The 22,148-nt window shown below is 42.7% G+C and overlaps 1 protein-coding gene across 9 annotated transcripts in view; it reads left to right on the top strand.

The window, feature by feature from the left end:
* The window catches only part of BTBD3 (BTB domain containing 3), an 86,736-nt gene that overhangs the window by 60,039 nt on the left and 4,549 nt on the right, over positions 1 to 22,148 (top strand). For 2 of the 9 annotated variants that reach the window (XM_085218950.1, XM_085218947.1), the window contains exons 5-9: positions 512 to 747; positions 5,133 to 5,283; positions 17,111 to 17,372; positions 17,820 to 17,910; positions 18,426 to 18,544. In XM_085218950.1, coding sequence (XP_085075076.1) covers positions 17,230 to 17,372; positions 17,820 to 17,910; positions 18,426 to 18,544 — 353 coding nt within the window. In that variant the 5' untranslated portion in view covers positions 512 to 747; positions 5,133 to 5,283; positions 17,111 to 17,229. The other 7 variants (XM_085218946.1, XM_085218949.1, XM_085218951.1 and 4 more) reach the window with 7 other exon arrangements.

The raw sequence follows: 22,148 nt of genomic DNA, 5'->3' as shown, positions 1-22,148 counted from the left end.
GACATGTCCTGCAAGCAGCTTTCAGGTCAGCAAGACTTCGAGGCAGGCTTGAATACCCATGGATTTTGAAAGTGTTGACTATTCAAGCACTGGAGTAGACATTTTGGAGTCAATCTCTTGGACTTACTAGTTTTGCCAGGTATTTTTACTTACTTCACCCCTGTTAGACACAGCAGGCATGAACTTCCAGAAGGCACTCGGCCAGCCCAATATGGTACCTTCGTACAGATCCAGGAGTCCTGGCTAGGGATCACTCATCACCCACCAGGACAGAACACTGGGATGAGGATTCCCTCAGCTGCTTTGCCCTGAGAGCTGTGCCCAGGACAAAACTCTCCAGTGTTTTTTCACAAAAGCACAAGTCATTGATTCAAATGGGTAAGGGCAATTTATTTCCTCATCTTAATAAGCACACCTTGACCCCAAACCCACCTGCCTGACACAGCCACGCATCATCACTACAGCCTTTAAACAGAAAACCTCAGTTTTGCATCTTTCCATTTTTTGACAGACAACTTTGTTAAGAAGAAAAACTTGACTACAACTCATGGTTACAAAGGAAAAATATTACTGCCCTCCTGAGGCAGACAGGGAAGAGTTAAATGGCACCTGGGGCATGACTGCATGCCAAAGCTATAAAAGACTGCAGAAGGAGCATGAGCCTTTGGAAAAAAGACTTAGAAGTGGTTTCTGGTGTAGTTTATACAGCTGGACAACAGGAAAGGAGGTGTGACTGTGCTGCTAAATGTAAGTGATTTTAATGGGGAAAGGGCTGGGGTGTTGTGTCAGTTGTAAATGTTACTTCTCAGGAATCAAAAACTCTTCCGATTGCCTACAAAAGCCTCTCCTGTCCCAGTACTCAAGGGAAGAGAAAGCCCCAGCAGCTTCTCTGTACCTTTCCGTGGTCTCTTTGCAATGGAGTCCTGGGCTGAACCCACAGCTGATGCCACACGTCTGTAGGATGTTTGGCTTCTCTTTATAAATAAAAGGAGAAGAGTTATGAGATGTGTGATGAGTGGGACAATGAGACAGAGTTTAATGTCTTATTTGTGAGCAAATTATGTGCGTGCTACTGCAGGAAACCTGCAGAGGCAATATGACCAGTGCCTGATGCTGATGATTATTAGTCAGGGGCATCCTAGTCATATGAGAGCAACTAAACTTGGCATGAGAGCTTGGCAGTAGTGGCAACAATCAGTCTGGTTGCAAGGGTACCTGAAGAAGGGGATACTAGCACTGGGTCCCTCAGCAGCATGTGGTGAGATTGATGTTTCAACAGTCCTCTCTGATGAGTGAGGGCAGAGGCACAGAAAGGCTCGTACGACTGTGGGCACCCACCTCTAGACCTGAATTAGTGCACTCTGTCCCTATGGGATGTTGGAGGACTTTCTCATTAGCATTCACTGATATAACACTTCTGAAAAAATGTACAGCTGCTCCACAGAGGTTACTTTTTTTTCTTTTACTGCTCTTGTGCTCAGGTTGCATTAATATTTTGCAGCCTCAACATGCACGATCTTTTCCTCTGTATTAAGGCCACAATTCTCACTGGGGGTTCTGGTGTTTCTGTGGATTTACCCCTCAGTTATTATGTTAGCAGAAGATGTCATGTGAATTCCTGCTCTACTAGTTCATGTATTTCTAATTTGGAAAGGTTAACAGAAGTTGTTTTAAGCCTGAAAATTCCTGTCCCAGCTCTTCAGGAGAGGGCAAAATTGGGAGAGAAGAGAAAAACGGTATGTGCCTAAATTCTCAACTGGAAAGCGCTGTCTTCTAGCTTTGCTCCTTAGCCTACGTGACTTGACCTTACAGGTCTACGGGGAGACAAAATTCAACACCCTCTGCTATTATTTCATTAAGTATTAACCCAATAGTCAGGCTCAGCAGCCTCAATGAGCTATAATCCTGCTGGAGATAACACGATTCAGCTTCTGGAGGCATCTGATGCCTAAATAAGCAGGGAACATGGCAGCGCACTGGGGACATCAGGATGGGGCCAAGCTCTGTTTTGTGTAAATCTCCAGCTCTGAGAAAGCTGACAGTGCATCTCACTCTGTCTGCTTCTGCTTTGGTTACTCATCTTATAGCCTGAGTGTCTGCAGAACACCTGGGGGTTTCACCTATGCTGCAAGGACTTGAATTTGTCTGCCAAAAAGAGCTTGCAGCAGCCATGCACATTTACTTTACACATTGGGTGTTTGCCTCTGACAAGCAACTCTTCATATCTTTATGGCTAGACATTATTATATTGTTCTTTCATTTGATAACTGCTCCAGTAATAGCTTCCATTTGCAGTAAATCTCTTGTACTGCCTTTTTTTTCCTCTCCATTAAGCATAAGACAATAACCTTTCCGGGAAGCTGTGTAGAGAGACTTGGTGAAGCTTTAAGAGGTGAGGGTAGACATGGGAGGGCATGGCCAGCAGTAGAAAAAGCACCTGGTGGAAAAACGCTTTTGGAGAAATTGCAATTAAATCCTGAAGCACTTGAGGAAAACCTCCTGAGTATACAAGCTGAACTGGAAAATGAATATTTAAATGCCTCTTCAAGTTAGTAAGTCTTTGTAAAGTGCTGCTCAATACCTGGAAAATCTCTGAGACAAGAGAACAGACAAGTCTGGATGTGACTGAACACAAATATTTTACTCTATTATTCTGCCAGAAATACATGGCAGAGTCTATCCCAGTTAAATGGCTTTGCAGACACTAAAAAAAAATTCTCCCATGCACAGCTTCACCTTCCCTAGCAGTGCTATAACCCTGGGTTTGTGGTAGGCGGTGCTGGTGCTTGCCTGGAAACCTGGGATAGGAGCAGGCAGAGTCCCAAAGCTATGATGGAACACTGCAAAAGAATCATAGAATCCTTAAGGTTGGGAAAGACCTCTAAGATCATCTTGTCTCTCCATCCACCTAACACCAATGTTGCCCAGTACACCATCCTTCTTAGTATTACATCTACACATTTCTTGAACACCTCCAGAGGCAGTGATTCAACCACCTCCCTGGGCAGCCTGTGTCAGTGCCTGACCACTCTTTTGGAGAAGTTTTTCCCTACATCCAACCTAAATAATCTCTGGCACAACCTGAGGCCACTGCCTCTTGTCCTACTGCTAGTTACATAGGAGAGGAGGCTGATCCTGACCTTGCTACACCGTCCTTCCAGGTAGCTGTAGAGGGCAGTAATGTTTCCCTGAAGCCTCTTCTCCAAACAGAACAATCCCAGTTCCCTCAGCCGCTCCTTGTGCTCAAGACCCCCCCACAGCTTTGTTGCCCTTCCCTGGATATGCTCCAGAGCCATGATGTCTTCCTTGTAGTGAGGAGTCCAAATCTGAACACAGATATGCCTCAGCATATCTGAGGGATGATCACATTCCTGATCCTCCTGGTAACACTATTTCTGATACAAGCCAGGATGCCACTGACCTTCTTGGCCACCTGGGCACACTGCTGGTTCATGTTCAGGTGAGCATCAATGAATGCTCCTAGGTGCTTTTCCTTTGCACAGTATTCCAGCCACCCTCCCCAAGCCTGTAGTGTTGCAGGGGGTTGTGACCAAAATGCAGGCCTCAGCACTTGGTCTTGCTATACTTCACCCAATTGGCCTCAGCCCAGCTGAAAGACACTTCCTTACAACCTCCTGTCATCTGCACACTTACTGAGGGTATACTCAGATCATCAATAAAGACATGAAACAGGATGGGCCCCAATACCAACCCCTTGGGAACACCATTTGTGACCAGTCGCCAGCTGGATTTAACTCCAATCACCACCACTCTTTGGGCATGGCCATCCAGCCAGTTCTTTACCCAGCAAAGAGTGTACCTGCCCAGGCCATGGGCTTCCAGCTTCCCTAGGAAAATAATGTGGGTGACAATGTCAAAGGCTTTGCTGAAGTCTAGGTAGACAACATCAACAGCTTTTCCGTCATCCACCAAGCGAGTGACTCGGTCATAGAAAGAGATATGGTTGGTTAAGCAGGACCTGCCTTTTATGAACTCATGCGTATTGCGCTTTATCCCCTTGTTGTCCTGCACATGCCTTGTGATCTCACTCAAGATGATCTGTTCCACAATTTTCCCTGGCACTGAGGTAAGGCCGACAGGCCTGTAGTTCCCCAGATCCTCCTTACGACCCTTCTTTAGATGGGAGTCACATCGGCAAGCCTCCAATCCTTTGGGACTTCTCCAGCTGACTGGGAATGCTGATAGATGCTGGAAAGCAGCTTGGCAGTCACCTCTGTCAGCTCCCTCAGCACCTTCAGGTGAATCCCATCTGGCCCCATGGACTTGTGACAATCTAGATGGAGTAGAAGGTCTAACTGTCTCTACCTGAATCATGGGGAATTTATTCTGCTCCCCATCCCAGATTTTCAGGTCAGGCAATAGAGTACACTGAAGACAACTGGTCTGACTATTAAAGACAGATGTAAAGAAGACAATGAGAACCTCAGCTTTTTCTTTATCCTCAGTGGTGATGTAAAGATGGAGATTCTTCTTAGCCATTCTCTTACTGCTAATATATTTGGAAAAAAAAAAAAAAAAAAAAGATGTTTTCTTTTACCACAATGGCCAGGTTGAGTTCAAGCTGGGCTTTTGCCTTTCTAAATTTCTTCCTGCATATCTTCACAACTTCCTTGTAGTCTCTCAGAGATGCCCATCCTTTCTTTCACAGGAGGTAGGCTTTTTCTCCTAGTCTCATCAAAAGTTCCCTGTTCATTCACATTGGTCTTCTTTCCTGCTCATTCATCTCAAAGCACTCAGGGAAAGCCTGCTCTCATATGCCTTTAAGACTTCCTTCTTGAGGAGCATCCAGCCTTTCTGGAGAGGCCTTCACTGTAGCGATTTCTGGGCTATGAGTGCAACAGCTTCAGCACAAGGAAAGAAGACACAAATATGCAGTCACACTAGAAGTTCTTGCTTTTTTCCTCCCCTGCTGAAAGTTTGTTTGGTAGTCACATACTGCAGCTCTTCTCAGGTCTAGCTCATATGGCAGCTTGTTTGCTCTGGAGTTAGGCTGAAACTTGTCAGCAAAATGCAGCACTGGATAACTAGCACATCTCTGAGGAATATAGCAAGCTGCGCAGAGGTTTTCTTGACTTGGAAAAGTAACCACATGCTTGTATGCTTTGAACCAGGTTGGTGTTCTTTGAGACATGAAAGGTAGTCATGGTCCAGGCTTCTGTGAGCAGCTGAGCAAACTGAGCTGGAAACTCAGGAGAGCTCTGAGGATCCCAAAAATCTGTCCTGCTGAACTCACACTGGGAGTATGATCCACACAGCCTGAAGGTGAGGAGGACCAAAAGCAACTAATGACACTTTGGCAGCAGGCTGTACCCCATTTAGTTCATAATGGAGGTGTGATCTGGCTGCAGTAGGCCTGCCTTATTTCAAGGTAAGAATGAGTTCACTACTGGTCGGTGCATGCTTTTGAAGCAGGATGTACAAATCAGGTGAGCGTAATGAGTAGTTCCATGGCCAGAGCATGTTTTTCCACCATGGAATCACAAATCCAGGTTGCGAAAAGCCTTTTTCGAAACAAGAGACATGGGTTTCTCTCGCCATGTACCACTCTGAATTACCTGAGCTGCAAAAAGGCCTTCTACCTTCCATCTGAAAACAGGATGGAAAATCACAGCGGTTATCCAGGTTTAACCCCGCTGCTTAAATTCGCTTCAGACAATGAATATTTTCGTTAGCCTCTCAAGTCCCAATTAAATATTCATTCGCACACTGTAATTTAAAGCATGTACTCTGCTGGTGAAAGCCATAAGAGCTATAGATTGTGTACGTATACGGTCATTAGAGTTGCTGGGTAGTTCCGTATCTACTTTAACAGCTAAAATATTTAAGCAGGATTATCCACAGATGTGCCTTATGTCACATTGCGGAGGTATCTGCTGAAGTAACATCTATAACAAGGGCAAATGAACCGTCATGAGAGACTTCAGCCAGAGAGCAACACCGACTCTAGAAATAATTGTCTCTTTAGGCATAAAAAAAAAAAAAAAAAAACACAAAAAACCTTGAAATAAAGCCTTTTGCTAGGCTTTTAAAAAATAAAAGCCAGGAACGCACGTTAATTTCCCCTGCGACCAGAGAGAGCAGCGCTACGTGAACCGGAGCGCCGATGGGGGCCGTGGCGCCGCTCCCTTGCGGCGCTGCTGCCCGCGCAGATCGCTTCCGAAGCGGCTCAGCAGCGCAGGGCTCGACCGGCTCGCGGTGTCGACGGGGAAGGGCGGTAGCGCCTTAACCCCCCCGGTTTGCTCATCTCCCACACTCTCTGAGCTCGGGCCGGTGTCCCGACGCGCCCTCCGCGCTGTTCTATTGACATTACGGCCCTACAGCGGCATTGCTTCGGCGCTTTTTGGAGTTTAAGCCGCCGAACTCGAGCGCCGCTGCCCCTCCGCGCCGCGCGCCGGCTGTGCAGGAAGGAGTTGGGGGGGGTTGAGGAGCGTGCGCGGCGTGCGCGTGCGCGCGGGGCGGGCGGGCGCGCTCTCGAGGCGGGATCGCGCGGGGCGCTGCGAGGGGCCGCGCCGCCCCGGGAGCGGGGCCGCCTCAGGTCAGCGGTGCGGGGGGCGCCGAGGCGGCCGTTACGGCCTTCACCGGGCGGGCGGCGCCGACGGGCGGCGGCGGGGAGCGGGCGGTAAGCCGGGCGGGGCCGGGCCGGCGGCGCCGGGGGGCGAGGGAGCCGCCGCGAGCGGAGGGGCCCGGTGCCGGGGGCCGAGGCGGGGAGGAGCTGGCGGCTCCCGGGGACGTGTCGGCGAGGAGACGGGGCGGAGCGGCCGCACCTGGGCGCCGGTACGGCGAGCGCCGCTCCGAGCCTTCCGCCAAAGTTGGGGAGCGGGAGTTCGGGCGGCGCGCGGAGCTGCGCGAGGCGTCGGTACAAAGAGCGGCCCGGGGGCTGCGGGGGGCTGCCGCTGAGCGCTGCGATCTGGAACTTCCCAGGGGAAAGCGGTGTGACTGAGCGCCGAGTGACCGCAGTCCGCGAGCTGTGGGCTGGCTGTCCGCGTGTCTGCAAACAGAGCTGCTTATGGAGGCCTGGCGCCTCCAGAGTTTTGTTCTGGGGCGAGGGCTGCGGGCTGTTCTTGCCCCACGTGAGAAAAAAGCTGAAGTTACCGTGTGTAATGCTCCTGAGGTGATTACCTGCATTCCTAATTAAAGCACCCAAGGCTGGGTAGGTTTCCTGTGCTGCTACTGCATTTTTCACAACTTTTATTCTTTCCAGCATTAAATTTATACCATGAGTTTTTATTCTGTGGCCCCTGTTTGCGGAGGGACGTGGTATTGTTTGTGTGCACACAGAGCGCATTTGGTTGTAATGTAACTGTCCTATCCCTGACTCAGGCTTAAAACAGGTTTTGTTTTGGTGGGAAAGAGCTGCTCTCATCACTGCCCACAGAAATTACGTGCGGTTTGTCGTAACGTGTCACATCTTGGCAGTTTATTAGGTAATTCTGTTTGGGAATTAAATACTTCAGGACCTTCTGCATTTGAAATAAGTTTGCCAAAATTGAATGTAGTGTGCAGTACTATTTCTCTGACTATTTCTCTGCAGCAGCAGAATGCATGATAACTTCCCTGCTGTTTCACCCCCAGTGGTACTCAGCTCTGCCCCAGAGGAAGCACCTTTCAGAAGAAACGTGGAGTTCCTCTTTGCTTGCCTTTTATGAGAGAAAGGATTCAGCTATCGGTAGTAATATCTACTGTGTAGATACTTGCTTGTTAGAACTTGTGATAGAAATTTTTTATCTCAAGTTCCAAAACAGCTGGTATGCTTACGATCAAAGTTTCAGTGTTGTGGCCGGCTCAATTAAAGCAGAGGTCTGATGATGACTTACTGTTCATTATGCTGTTTGAAGAAATTTAGGCCATTGTGTGAAGTTGTATGAAGGATGCTAGTTCTGTAGCGGAATGTTGTTCATGCCCTTCATTAGCTTTGTCAGATCATTCAAGATGGTTCTCTTGTGACTTTCTACTAACTCACCAATCTCACAGGCTGTTGTTTTGTTCTACAAAACCCAGGGGAAAAGCTTAGTCACTTCATTTGTATTCATGGGCTTTCTGTTTTTCTGGCCTGGCTTGTCACTTTTCTGCTCCTCTTGGTTCATTTGAATTTGATAACTCAGCACGCTAAAGTGAAAGAAGGTTTAAGTGAGTCCGGTTTCCACAGAGAATTTGCAGAGATTTTAAAATACAGATGGGCAGGCTGGTGATGTCTGCTGGGCATTCTGGGTATATAGAGCATATTGTCACAGAAAACAGATGTGGAAGGTACATTGAGAAGTCCCCTTGTCTGGCCCTGTTACCTGCCTTGTGAGGCTACCTGGTGCCCTGAATAGCTTCAGTCACTAGCAGGTCAGGTACCACTTCAGTATGCTTCTGAATGGGTTGGTAACTTGCTCCTCTGACAGGGTGGTACTCATGTGTCAGGTTAGATTTTGCTTCCACCCTACCTGAGTTTCTGGTACTCTCCAGAAATGTGGAGGAGTCATTTTGCTTCAAAATGTTACATTCTCCAGCTTTATAGTTTTGTTACCTTTCGTTTTGCTCAGTGCTTGCTTGGTGACAAAGGTTTTTTGAGAGTAAGAGCAGAAAGTAACTGTTTGGTTGGGTAGCACGTTTGCTTGCACCTAGCAGCTGTGAGGTTTTATACACGGGCTTTTAAGGTGGAACAAAATCCCTTTGAAGACTAATCCATCATGTGTTATAGCGTGTCACCTTGCCCTACTAGCAGTGGGCGTGAGTGAAAATTTAAGCCATGCTTTTTGAGACTGGGGAGGAGGTGAGGAAGTTGCTTATTATTTGCAATAGAAATGCATGCAGTGACTTCACTCCAACAGAGGAACAGTGTTTTGCTCTACTTTGGGGTCCTCAGTGCCTGGTTTAACTCAGGTGGAAGCAATCCCGGCCCTGCTAATTTGCTCAATTTCTGTCGAGGCACGTTCTGTTGAGCACGAGCTCAAAAGTATGCAGTGTGATGTTAGGGTCACACAGTGCACATAACAGCATAGAACACCTAGGTGCTGTTGGATTTTTGACTATCAGGCTGAGATGATACTGCTGCACGTATATGAAAAAATAAAGGCTTTCATAATTGGCAAAGTTTTTTAATACGTAAAACTGATGCACGTGCAGGTTTACCTTGCACAATCCCATAAAATACTTGTATTTGTTTACTTTTAATTACTTTCTCCTTCAATTTTTTCTCTACTACAGCTCTGAAAATAGAGCCAATAAGACAGCATTATTGTGAAGGAGAGTTAGCATTTAGGATACCATGGTGTTCCTGCACAAATAAGTCTAACTGCTTGAAAATATATCTTGAAACCAGAAATTAAGGAGCATATTCATGTCTATCTTGAAAATTCATTCCTGCAAGTAAGCTGCCATTCACTTGTAAAGAGGAGGAGAAATTAATCAAAATGCTAAAGCATAGCTGATCTAATTGGCAAGTGTGACTGAAATATTTGCCATGGAAGAAAGTAAATCTGATTTTGTGAAACATCTAAGCAGATCACAGTTTGGCAGTGGTTTTTTTCCCCTGGGGAGTCACCATTATAAATCCAAGCAGAACCTGGCTGTGCTGTGTGAAGCTGGGAACAAAGTTAAGAGCGAGCAACAAGATCCGCAGCTTCTAACGTGGTGAAAGAGAATGAATTGAGTACAGTGCAGTCTGATGGACTTAGTGTTTGTGTCCATTCCTTGGATTATTTGGATACAGTGATTGGTGCCTCATAACCAAAAATTGGGGTTATTAAGCAGCTGTCAAAAAATTATATGAGTGTTTGTTCATGGATTTGAGACTTTTGAGAAAGGAGAGCTACTGTGCTTGATAATGCATTTCTTTGCTTTGCTGATGGACTAACCTGTTCCTTTTTCACTAGCTGGGATAGTCTTCTCTTTTGTCACTTAAAATGCACTGGAAACAAAAAGCCGTGCCATTTTCCCTTCTTCTAACTTATTTTAAATACTTACACTGAATGGTTCCAGGTACGCTCTTCTGTAAACAGAAGTGTGCCAAGTCATGGATCTGCGTTGGGTTGTAAGCTGGTCGTTTCACATCTAGCAAAGTTCAGGGTCCTGTGGATTGGCATGATGCCTTTTTACCATGGCAGAACCCAGTAATGTTTATGTTACGACACCTAACAGAGCTTTTCAAGTCTCCTCTGTTTTCTTAACTTTGTTCAGTTGCAAACTTGAAGCAGCTTAAAGCACGGCAGTCTCAGGAAATTGAAGTTTGCAGGCTGCTGAACAGCTGACATGTAGGTCGTAGCAATATCCTCTTCCCTCTCGTGTCCCACAGGGTACTTCATCACTGGTTTCATGTGAAAGTAGGTGAGCTGCTCGTGAAAAACAGAATCCTTGAATTACACACTAACATAATCAATGGTAACGCATTGTCCCTTTGGATCTTGATGGGGTAGGTACTCTTCTAGTGCCACCAGCTCTTAAGTAAGATCTTGCTGAGAAGTTGTCTTCTCTTTATCTGCGCTACCTTTTGGCAGGCTTAACTGAGCTGTGTGTAGGGGGACAAAGACATCTGGGAGACAGTGATGGAGGGGAACAGGATCGTCGTCTTTGTAGGTCCTAATTTAGCTAATTGAATGAAGTGTTTCTGAGCTGAGTTGAAGTTAGTATAGAGGTTTGTCTAGTATAAAATCTGCCTGTAAGATAGGAAGGGAAGTTGTGGCTGTAGTTACCTGATGACAATCTCTGTTGAAATAAGCAGCATGTGAGTACTAATTGTAGTGCTGGTTTCTCTCAAGTGCACTGAGATCGCTAGCTTCTTTCTCACAGGGCACTGAATGATCATTAAATGCTAATGACTTTTGATTACTGGTGACCTCGGTCAATTTAGAGTTAGTGACCTAGAGATGAAAACCACTGTATCTCATTACCAATTTCCTGAGCTATCTGATCTTTCCTTTGTAGGTCAGTTTTGATAAGAGGCAGAATAGAATTAAAGTTGACCTCTGCCTTAGAAAAGGGGTTGAAGGCTTTCAGGTTTGCAGTATTGTGCTTAGAAGCAGCAACAACAACCAAAAGAAGCAGCTACAAGGAAAGAACTTATCTTTCTGACCCCACGGATTGTCAAGAGCAAAACTTATCACTTCTAGTAGAAAAACAGCCTATCACCTGTAACCTTGAATTTCTCATTTTGTAGCTGCAGGTTTTCTCATCTCAAGCATCCATTTACAACCCTTGTTCTTACTTTGAGCTACGAAGCGGCAAATGGGTGTTTGTAAGATAAATTGCCAATTCTACTCTAGGATGTTTCCTACCTGCAATTGCCAAACTATGTGCAGGATGGTAAAATTGTGTATTTCATGTTGTGATGAAGCATTTCACTTAATTTCTTTCCATGTATGCAGAAGAGAATGTGTGATAATTCACTGTTATTGTTCACTGTAGACTCTTTAAATCTAAGATGTTTTTTTATACAGTTGTGTTTTCTACAGACTGCCATTCATACAGCAAACATGGCATGGAATTCATAATGAAAATGCGTGATAAATGTAAATATTTTTTCTCACTTTAATATGCAAGCTCTATTTATTTTTATCAAGCTGAAAATAAAAGTTTTAATTTTAAAAGCAAAACTCCACAGCGTACAAAAATCTTGTAGAGTTATGTTAGTATGTTTGGGAAAGAAACAATCAGTTATTGAACCTCTTACTGTGGTTAAATGGCAGAGGTAAAGCAGCTAAGGAAGAATGTAACAGGAGGAGATGCTGCTCGGTTTGGGCCAAGCCTAAATTGGTGAGCATGCAGGGAAGGAGGATGTTCACGATGAAATAAATATAGAGATAAATGTTGTTCTCAAGTACTGTGCTTTGATTTGATTGCTTTGTCTCAAAAAAGGATATTGCTGTAAAAACTAAAAGGGGGCAATGAAAATGTCTGCAAATACAAAAAAAGGCATATTTAAACGATGAAGGTTGTCTTGGCAGGGAGTCGAGTAAGAAGTGTTGTGCAGAGATGCAAATAATACAAGAATGTGAAAATAAAAGGCAATTTTATTCTCTGTTCTTCTATTTTATAAAAACTTGTATTTAACTGCTGACTGGGCTGCTCAGAACTCCCTGTGTTTGTTTCCTTGAAGGCACTAAGAGCACTCATGGGGGGAAAAAAAAGATATTTGTGGATAAAAATATTCTGAGGGTTTTAACCTTCATACTTTAGAGCATAAGATTATCACTAAGCAGAGTTGGGAAGAATATTTGTAAACAAGCATTTTGCTAGCATACAAGCTATAGCAAAATACATTGTAGTTTCTAGTGTTGGTTCAAGATGCTGTTCTAAATTGATGCTTTTCTGAGAAAGAAATACTCTATTTTTTTATTTTTACTTTTACTTCTACTATGTATTCAGACTTCTTTGATAGCCATCACAGCGTTACCCATCTTTGTCCCTGCTTTTAGTCTTTTTAAGGGAGCCCTCACTGAGTGAGACGTAGGGACCAACTTTTTGATGCAACAGACAGGAACGGTTACAGTCCTGGTTTGTTTCAGTGCTGCCTATCGGAAACCTGTGTGAGGACGAGTGGTGGGAGATTTATTCAATCCTAAAGTGCTTTTTTACTGGAGGAAATCAAGAATAGAGCTGTCAGTCCCCTTTCCAAGCAAGTGTTTTTACAAACAGAAGGGTTGGGATGGGGTGGTTTCTTCCAAGTGACTAAATAACTCATAAATAGTTAAACAGCGTTAAGCTCCTCGGCTGTCTGGGTTGGGTTTCTTGGCTTTATTGTTTGCTTTTTTGCTCTTTGAACTTGTACACATCATTTTTTAATTAGTGTTTGAGTGAGCTTAAATTCAACGGGAAGTAACGGCAGACAGGTAGATCTGTTAAATATTAAGTGCGTATTTATTTTGGTTAATAGAGATGTACCATCTGAAACTGATTTCTTTGGGGAATCCAGAATTTAAACAAAGAATTTTAATAATGCATAGGCATAATAACAGCCAAGGAAAAGACTTGGCAACTTTACAAAAAAAGAAATATATGCATGTTCTCATTGCCTACTTGGAATTTGTTCCTCAGTTCAGAATCTGGTTGTAGCAGCCCACTGGGAATTGTGAAGAAATCTTGATTTTTAGGGAAATTGTCCACTTCATGTTTCTACATGAAGAGCAGAGCTCTAAATGTGAGATAGAGGAAAAGCACAACCTAGAAGACGAAAAAATGGAAAATTTGGGGTATACTTGCTATTGCAGAAGGAAGGACTGATGCAGTGTGAGGAAGAGGTTTCCCATCAACCTCGGAAATTCAGTGATTTCTCAATTGTAAGTTACCTTTAGAAAGGCATAAAGATACATGCTCCAAGCACTGCGTGCACGTGATTGCTGTGACAACCTTCCCAATGGTTTCACAGCATATTATGGTCCTAAAGGATAATTACAACTGGGAATGTAGATATATCATGTGCATTTGGATTTAAACTGTAAAATTAATAATTTTTCTTTGTTTGGACAGTTTGTGTTTTAAACACTTTTTAGCTGAGAGGTGATTTCCAAGGGCTTATAACTCGCCCTGTATCATTTGAAAGGAGGATGAAAGTGGGTGCATAGCAGCTCAGCCTCATAATGTAGCCCTTTGCTAAGTTCTTCACATCTGGCATTTAGAATTTTCATTTGGCCTGTGTTCAGATTTAAGCATGGAATTTCCTACACCCTTTAAGTTAATACTTTTGGTGTGGTTGCTTTGCTTACAAGTTAATATTGATGTCTCTGAAGAATTGTATATGTGTGTATATATATATATGTATATATATATATGCACATTTTTAGATGCTTATAAAGTTCCATTCTGTTAATATATAATTAATAAAGAAAAATTAAAATTACTGGAGAAAATGAGGGATACAGCACAACAAGTTTTCAGAGATGGACAGGTCTTTGGGAGAAAGAAGGTCCTTACTCCTCTCACCAGAGACAGACTGCTTTGAACTTGAAGTTTTGACTCATATTTCAACAGGGCACACATCTGAATGTGCTTTTACTGACTGCAGTGAGCTGTAAGTCATTAACAGTATGTGTATATTAAAAGAGGAAAACTATTTTATAGGAAAATAGATGGTAGTTGCTGCCAAAACTGAATGAATAGTGAATGCAAGAAGCACTGATTCTTTCTGTGCTTTTCTTTTTCCACTTCACTTGAGACTAATAACTGATATGTGATGGTTTGTTTTGGAGCTAATAAAGTTCAGTGAAAGGTGATATGAAGCCTGTGGAAAGGGTCATAACTTTTTCATAGGAGCTTCTGGGGTCTGTTGTGGAATCATTAATACTTTCCCAGTTGCAGCAGACCAGATTTTGATGGGTGGCTTAGGAACTGACAAAGATGGCTGTTAGGCTTTGTATCAGCAGGTGTGAACTTTCATCTTTGGTTACTAGGGGTCTGGCTGGCTTTTGGGTTTGGCAGAACAAACTTCAGCCGTAGCTTTTCCTCTCCTCCTTCCACAAGAGAGCACAGCATGTTTCACATTGTGTTTTGTGGGAGTTGAAGGTATGGTTGATAGCTGCCAGTTTACATTTGCTATTAGTCTTTCCTAGACTGAGTTAACAGTGGCTCTGTCATTCCATTTCTCTTCTGTAGCATCTTGGTAACCCTATCTGCTATGGGTATAATCCTTGGACTTCCAGTGGCTAAATTGTTTGTTGGGACCTTGCTTCTTTTATTCTATGGGATTAGGTAAAATGGATTTATGGAATGAAAATCAAATCTCCCATATGAATCTCTTAACCTCCTCTGTCTTTCTTTTGCCCGTTGCAATGATGAAAACCAGATTTTCTGACATCTGTACGCTTGCTCCCCTGTGGAATGGCAAACAGGTTGTTATTGTAACTGGAAGGGATAGAAGTTTACCTAAGGAGGGGGGAAAAAAAAAAAAACTTGCACCAATCCAAGAATACTTTGTATTTCCATTGTAAATTCTCTGCTGTGAGCAATTATAAACATCCCATCTGTGGGATAAGTTTCTTTTCCTTTACCCTTTCTTTTACCATCACAATTCAACCTGACAAACGTGGTTAGTTTGTCCCAAATGAACCTGTCACAGATAAAAACAAGAAAAACAAGGAGAAAGAGAGTAAAAAAGGAAAGAAAAGCTTGCTAGGAAATATTTCTTTGGCAACTGCATGATCTGCCTCTCCATCTATTTAGGAACAGATCTCTACTTTTCAGCCACGCCAGGTCTGACCCCCCATTTTCTTCTAAATTAACAGACAGAGGAGATAGATATGTGTCTGGAAATAATATTTTACCAATCCACTGCAGCCAAATCTCGTGATGACCACTGCCAGTGTTTTGGTGCTTAATGTGGAGTTACCTCTCAAGGAGACCTAATAATCTGTGCAGTATCTGCATTTAGGCATTACCATTCCAAGACTCAGTTACAGAGCTATAGCTGTGGCAATTGCAGTTGTTTTTTCAGTAAACAGCCTGAGAAGCATCTCCGTGCTTCAGTTTCGGTCCGTGGCAGGCTCTTGACAGGCATTTCAGCAAGGTCAACTGTTTCTCCACCAGCCTTCGGTCAATTTTTTATTTTGGTGTCGTGTTCTTGTCCAGCAAAACTAATTGACTAATTAATTAATTGAAGAGCAAAGAGGATTTTTTCTTTTGAATTGGAAAATAATTGTGAAATGATGTTAGAATGATCAACCCATCCGGTGCTTTAAGGTGGGAATGTTGACACCTAATACTTTGGTTATGCTTACCTTTTTTCTTAATGCGCTTGACCTTCTACTAAGGAAACCTGATCTAAATTTAATTCAGAGTAAACTAATGACTGGAAATTAGTTTTTGATTTTTTTTTTAATTTAAATGATTTCATTGGCATATCTTATATCCTGTTTATTTCAGGAAGTATTTGTTAACAGAATCAGGATGTGTTTGCCTCTTGAGAAATGCTTTCAGCCTGCGATTCATAAACTGGTCAGATTTGCATTGAATACTTGGAAACATCGATTAAGTATATTCACTCGGACTTGCTTTAATCTGATTGCACGTGTAGAAGTTTCCTCCTGATGTGGTGCAACCATTTCGTGTGTAAGCTGGCCTAATTAACGCTACTTAGTCATTTGGGACCCCTGTCAAAAGCCATTACATTACCTAGAAACGTAAGGAGTTAAAACTGAAGCTGTGACCTCATCTCTATTCATGTTACACTGGAGTAGAAACTGCGTGGAAGGGGATTGTTTAACTGTGTCGCTGTCTTTGCTGCTGCTAGCTGATTTGCTTTCTTTTGGTTCCCGTATTTATAGCGTGCTCTTTCTGAACAACTGCCACAGTAGGGATTTGTGAGCATCCTAGGCTCGTACAAAGCCACGCTCATACGAATTGCGTGTGCAAATAGCTCCCGCAGAAACGTTTAGGCTCAAAGATGTCTCTACGTGATTTCCACATTTTATCCCTTCCCCTGTGTAATCCAGGCAGCATCAAGGAGAGCTGAAACGCACACGCTTCTAGTCAGTCAGGCACTTATGCAACTGTGCGTGGTTTCCTTTATTGCTTGGCGCTGCGCACTAAATGAGGAGCACAACTGCTGTCGCTTTAACGTTGGAGCCGCGTTCGTTACAATAGGTGTCACTGTGCGGCTGAGCCCAATCGTTATCAGTGACTTCAGCTATTGGCTCTGCGTGCTGGCTGACTCCATCTGCAGGGCTGGATTATCTGGTCTCTTCGGATCCGCTCGTCGCACAAGTTGAGCTCGCTGAGCAGGCGAGCGGTGCTACGGCACGTCTTGCTTGCCTCTGGTGGGAAGCTGCTGCGACAGCCGCGCGTGTGCCTCTGTGCTGGGCGTGCTGCTTTCGGGTGGCTCGCGGTCAGGAAAGCTGGGAAGAAATAAAACTGGCAGGAATGATGGGGATGTATTTAACAATGCAAGTACTGGATCAAACTTAAAGCCTGGTTTCTTAGTCGGAATGCTGGAAAGGTCACCTTGTCTTGCTGGAAAAGAAACTCTCTGCTCTGCTACTCCGTGTTTAACAGCTCACACGTGCATTTTTTGATGTTCTTAGCTAGTCAAGTTATCTAGCTATACAGACAAGTATACTCATGGTAGATGAGAAAGGAAAGAACATGAAATGTCTCACCTTTTTCTTGATGCTTCCAGAGACGGTTAAGAACAGGTCCAAGAAGAGCTCTAAAAAGGGAAATAGCAACAGCAGCAGCAGCAAATTGCCTCCAGTTTGCTATGAAATCATTACTCTGAAGACCAAAAAGAAGAAGAAGATGGCTGCTGATATTTTTCCCCGAAAGAAACCAGCCAACACTAATACAACTGCTGTCCAGCAGTACCACCAGCAAAATCTCAATAACAACAACACTATTCCAGCACCAAACTGGCAAGGACTTTATCCGACCATCAGAGAGAGGTAAGTTTGGGAAAGTTTATTTTTGTTCTTTGAATGGACTGGTGAAAAGTAGCGAGATGCTCATAATGTGTACTGCTAGCTATTCGTTTATTCACTGAGTAAAACAGTTCTCTCTGCAGAGAAAAGTATTCTGGTAATGGAAAATATTTTCTTATCTGTTTTCCATACAGTGCAGCTGTCTGAATAATAAACAGTGTAAATAAGAATGTTGCTGTTAGATATTAGTGGGAATTTGACTGATTTCCACTTTTTGAAAAGTTTTTGTAATTTTTATACACCCCTCTGCCCCTCCAAGTTTTGTTTTTTCTCCATACGTGATGTATAATGTAGCTAAAAACAAAGTACTTTTCATTCTGCTAGTGGGTAACTTTAAGGTGTTCAGAAATCTGATTTGTTTTGCACAGATGCACTGAGTACTATAAATTAACATGTTGTCTCTGTTTGTAGAAATGCAGTGATGTTCAACAATGACTTGATGGCAGATGTTCATTTTGTGGTCGGGCCACCAGGTGGGACCCAGCGGCTGCCGGGACATAAAGTAAGCAACAGCTGCATTGTCTGTTGTTTTTTTTTTTTTGTTGGGGGGGGAGGGGGGAAGGGAGGGATGGCAGGAGAGCTCCCACAGCTACACCAGGACGCAGCATGCAGGACTGGGCTCTTCTGGGGCAGGCGTAATTCTATTCAGTAAAAGGCTATGTGCAGTGCTGTCCCTTGCTTTTCTTTGTTTCTTGTATGCTTGTATTGAAGCAGTCGCTGCAAAGCTAGGAATGCTGCTTGTGCTGTTGATTAATATTACTCTTGAGACTTTCTAGAAATAGTTAACTTGTGTAGTGGATATGAGCAGTTTCCAGTAGCTAATGCATATATGCTCATGAGAGTAAAATGAAGCGGAAAATGTGTAATTCTGTTCTTAACTTTGACTTCATTTCTTACTGAACTGCATCTAGTGCCTGTCAGTGAAGCCCAGTACATTCAGAGTGGCTCTCCCACGTTGTTTTTGTTGGCAGCTTTTTTCAGCTTAAAGCATGAAATAAGATTTCCCTTTCTCAACAGTATGTCCTGGCCGTTGGGAGCTCGGTATTCCATGCAATGTTCTATGGAGAACTTGCTGAGGACAAAGATGAAATCCGTATACCAGATGTGGAGCCTGCTGCTTTTCTCGCAATGCTGAAGTAAGCATCATTCATCTGCTGGATGTATTTTCCTTCATGATGTATCACATACTTTAATTTAACTATGACAGTACCAGTATATTAGACTTGCATATGAACAGAAAGAAAACGGTTGCTTGAAATATTCTTTTTTGTGTTTCAAGTATTTCAAACTTTTATCTGGTTTTGGTCTCCCCTTCTTCTTCCAGGCACGCATTTATTAGGCTCATGTAGGCAGTTGCAAATAATGACTTTGACAGCAGATCTTTGGGCACATTGTATACTGTAATGCCTATTGATTTGATTTGTTGCCACACATGGTACACAAAGGAATGGAGTTACTAAAAAGAATTGTCAGCTGTAAGAAAAAAAAAAAAAAAAAAAGAAAATCTCTGCTACTCTTCACAAGCATAGCAGAAAGTTAAAAACAACAAAAAAATCAGAATTGCTGTGTTTGTATGATGGTATGAAGTTACAACTTTTTTGTAAACTTGCCATATGTGTGTCTGGTCCTAGGGGGAAAAAAAATGCACCCTAAATATTGAACAGAGCTTTTGATAATTAAATTTCTCCTAATCTATCTTACTGGTGCATCTAGAAAGTGATAAAAAAGGCTGTTGATAAGCATAGGATGGGTTTTACTCTGACTGGGGGTGCTTGGGGGGTCAGTTTATGTGACAGTTTATCTGTCTTTGATTTCTTCTTGCAAACGGCATAAGAAATGCTGTTGTTTCTAAGTGAACACAACGAATCAGTTTCCCTGCTGAGTTGTCCTTGAATGTATCTGTAAACTCTGGTTTTTAAAGAGAAATCCCCTATCACAGAACTGCTATTCCTTTTGAGGTTGCTTTTTTTTTTCCCCTTCAGCTTTAGTAATTGCCATTGCACCCTGATAAAGAGCATACATTAGTACCTGATAATAAGATTTTAATATGCTGCAGATTTTATTGCGCGTAATGATGTAATCACTAGCTACTTATTGTCTTCCATAGATTCTTTTGACTAGCTTGTGATTAGAGTGGTTGGTTTTTTTTTTTTCCTTTATATGCAACTCTGACTGTTCTTCTACAGTGCCACCGACACAGAGTTTGCACAGAGGTTTTTATAGGTTATTGTGAACATCAGAATTGTGCAAGTATTAATAACTGCAACAAAAAAGCTGAAGTTACACAGCTATTCTATAGATCTGGGATGTAAAGATAGAACGTTATGTCAGTGCTGTGCTGCAGATCCCCGCGTTGGGCCTCTCTGGTTTTGCAGGTGTTTTATGCAGGGCTCTGACTTGTGCTTTGCTTTCATGTAGACTTTTACAAAGCACAAATACAAGATACTTGGATACCTCTCCCCCTTTTTGAACAGCAAATCCTATGTCACTGTGACTGAATGTGACGTGCCAAGTAAAAACTGAGTGCTTTTTGAATTTATTGTCATGAAGGAATATATTCAGAGTGCAAATCCAGAGAAGAGAATATCAGTGCTGATAGATAGGTCTTGACGAATTATTTAGCCCATGGCAATTTAGGGAAGTATCTTGGAGGACATGACCAGAACCCTGGAATTCTTTACCCTCTAGGCTTTTATTTTAAAAAAGCAGAAGATGACACAAACTTTTTGTATTGATTGTGGGTGTTGAGCTAACCTTCCCACTGCTCATTGCTGCTGCTGCAGTGTTCCTGAGCCCGCAGAGTGCTCCGGTGCCTGCAAACACTGGAGCTGCCTGCAGCTGTGACTGTGCAGAGATGGGAAAGGATGTTGCTCAGCAGTGCAGCATTCTCCTCATCGCATGATCCCAAGCATGTGCTGCACTGGGCGGTGCCTGGGAGGAGACACGGGCCCATCACTCCTCTCCCCCCAGGAAATCTTCCCCATGAGTGCTGCCTGCAAGTCTTGTGAGTGGTGGGTAGCATAAAGCTCATGATGTAGATTCTAAAGGAGAAGACTTTTTACCCATCCCTACACAGTCTTATCTCTCATATGGTGATTTCCACAATCAGGAGGGACCTGCAATAGTCTTTGTAAGAAAATACATTGTTATTTTCTTTCCTGTACAGTGAATTCTTCTAGCATAACTGTTTTTTGTCATTTAATATATAGTATGCATACTTAGAGTGAAGATCTGATAAGGTGTTGCAAGATATAACATAGGAAATAGCACATTGACTGATAGGCATATATGAATTATTCTCTCAGTGTAATCAATTTGGCAGTTTTCTATAGTTTTATAAATAGAGTCAGAAGGTTGTTAAAATTCATAATCCTGCTGACACATTGAGCTGGTGTCTTTACTGCATTATATCTTAATATTGATTGTTGGAACTATGGTCTCTTCTTAAGCCAGGATGAGTGTATTATTAAACCATCAAACTCTGTGCTCTAGCAAAATCCTCTTTATAAGAACAGAGTGAAACTGGAATATGATTAATTGTTAACCAGCATCGAGGTGCACTGGCACAGTGAGAAGTGTGGAATATTGCTGACAGCCTATCTGTGCTGTCTGTTGTAAATCGCTGGTATTAGTTTTTTACTTTCATGAATATTAAACTAGCAACTTTGTGCTATTTCAGTATAAAACAGATGCCATCATTCTCTTTGGTACTAGCAGCAAAGAGAAGTAATATGAGGGAGAAAAGAGTTGGAGAGCAATGAAGAGAATTATAAAACCAGATAGATTGACACATTCAAAATATTTTGGACAGTAAAATACCTAAGGTCTAAGCCTTTGTTGTTACAAATAGCTTAGCTGAAACCAAATAATAAAGGTTTGGGGTTTTTTGTTTGTTTGGGGTTTTTTTGTTTGTTTGTTTTTTAAGCTTGTAGAAGTATTCTTTTTCTCCAGAAGCTCTTCCATTTTGTTATATTGCTTGGGCTGCATCTGCTCTGAGCAGATGCATTCTTGATATGACTTGGAGGATAGCACCCTACAGCTGCAAAAAAAAAAAAAATACAGATAAAGATATATACAGCTTCAATCATTTCAGGGTAGGTACTAATTCCCCTTTCTAAGTACATTCCATTCTGCCGAAAATACATTGTGTTGGGAAACTTGCTAACTAGAACATTTTAATTACTCCAGGGTTGTGTAGAACTTCAGCTTCACAAGAGGAAGGTGCTTTTATCAAGCATAACCATCAAAACTTGCTTTTCCCAGTGAAGAGTAAAATTGCATTTGGCATGGTTTTAACACATGGCATTTACCAGCTGCAAATGGGGCCCTGAAGCATGAAATATTACAAAAAACAAACTGTACAATGCTTCATTTCTCTAAGTGATGAATCCTAGCAGTTTAGTCACAAATATAATTTCACTTTCGTCACTTCCACTACACTGTTGTGGTAGTAAAAGGCTTTTTTTTTCCTCCTTATGTGCTGACACTGAAAGAAAACACCATATTATTGCAGCTATGATGCTGTAGGCATTAATAAACCTGAAAATTAATTTTCTATGCCTTTTGTTTTTTTTTATGTTTCATTGCCTCGTTTGGAAACTAACAAAGAAAGAAACATCAGTAATTAAGAAGATGAGTAGCACCTGTTACACTTTAATAGCATTTCTGTTCTGGGAGATTAGTTAGTTATTAGCAGTAAGCTAGTCTTCATTCCTCTGTTGGTATGTACCTCAATAAATC

Source organism: Meleagris gallopavo, chromosome 2 (genome assembly GCF_905368555.1).
Source record: "Meleagris gallopavo chromosome 2, MGAL_WU_HG_1.1, whole genome shotgun sequence".
Lineage (NCBI taxonomy): Eukaryota > Metazoa > Chordata > Aves > Galliformes > Phasianidae > Meleagris > Meleagris gallopavo.
The sequence above is the reverse complement of the archived record's forward strand: the minus strand, read 5'-3'. Positions and strand labels throughout refer to the sequence as shown.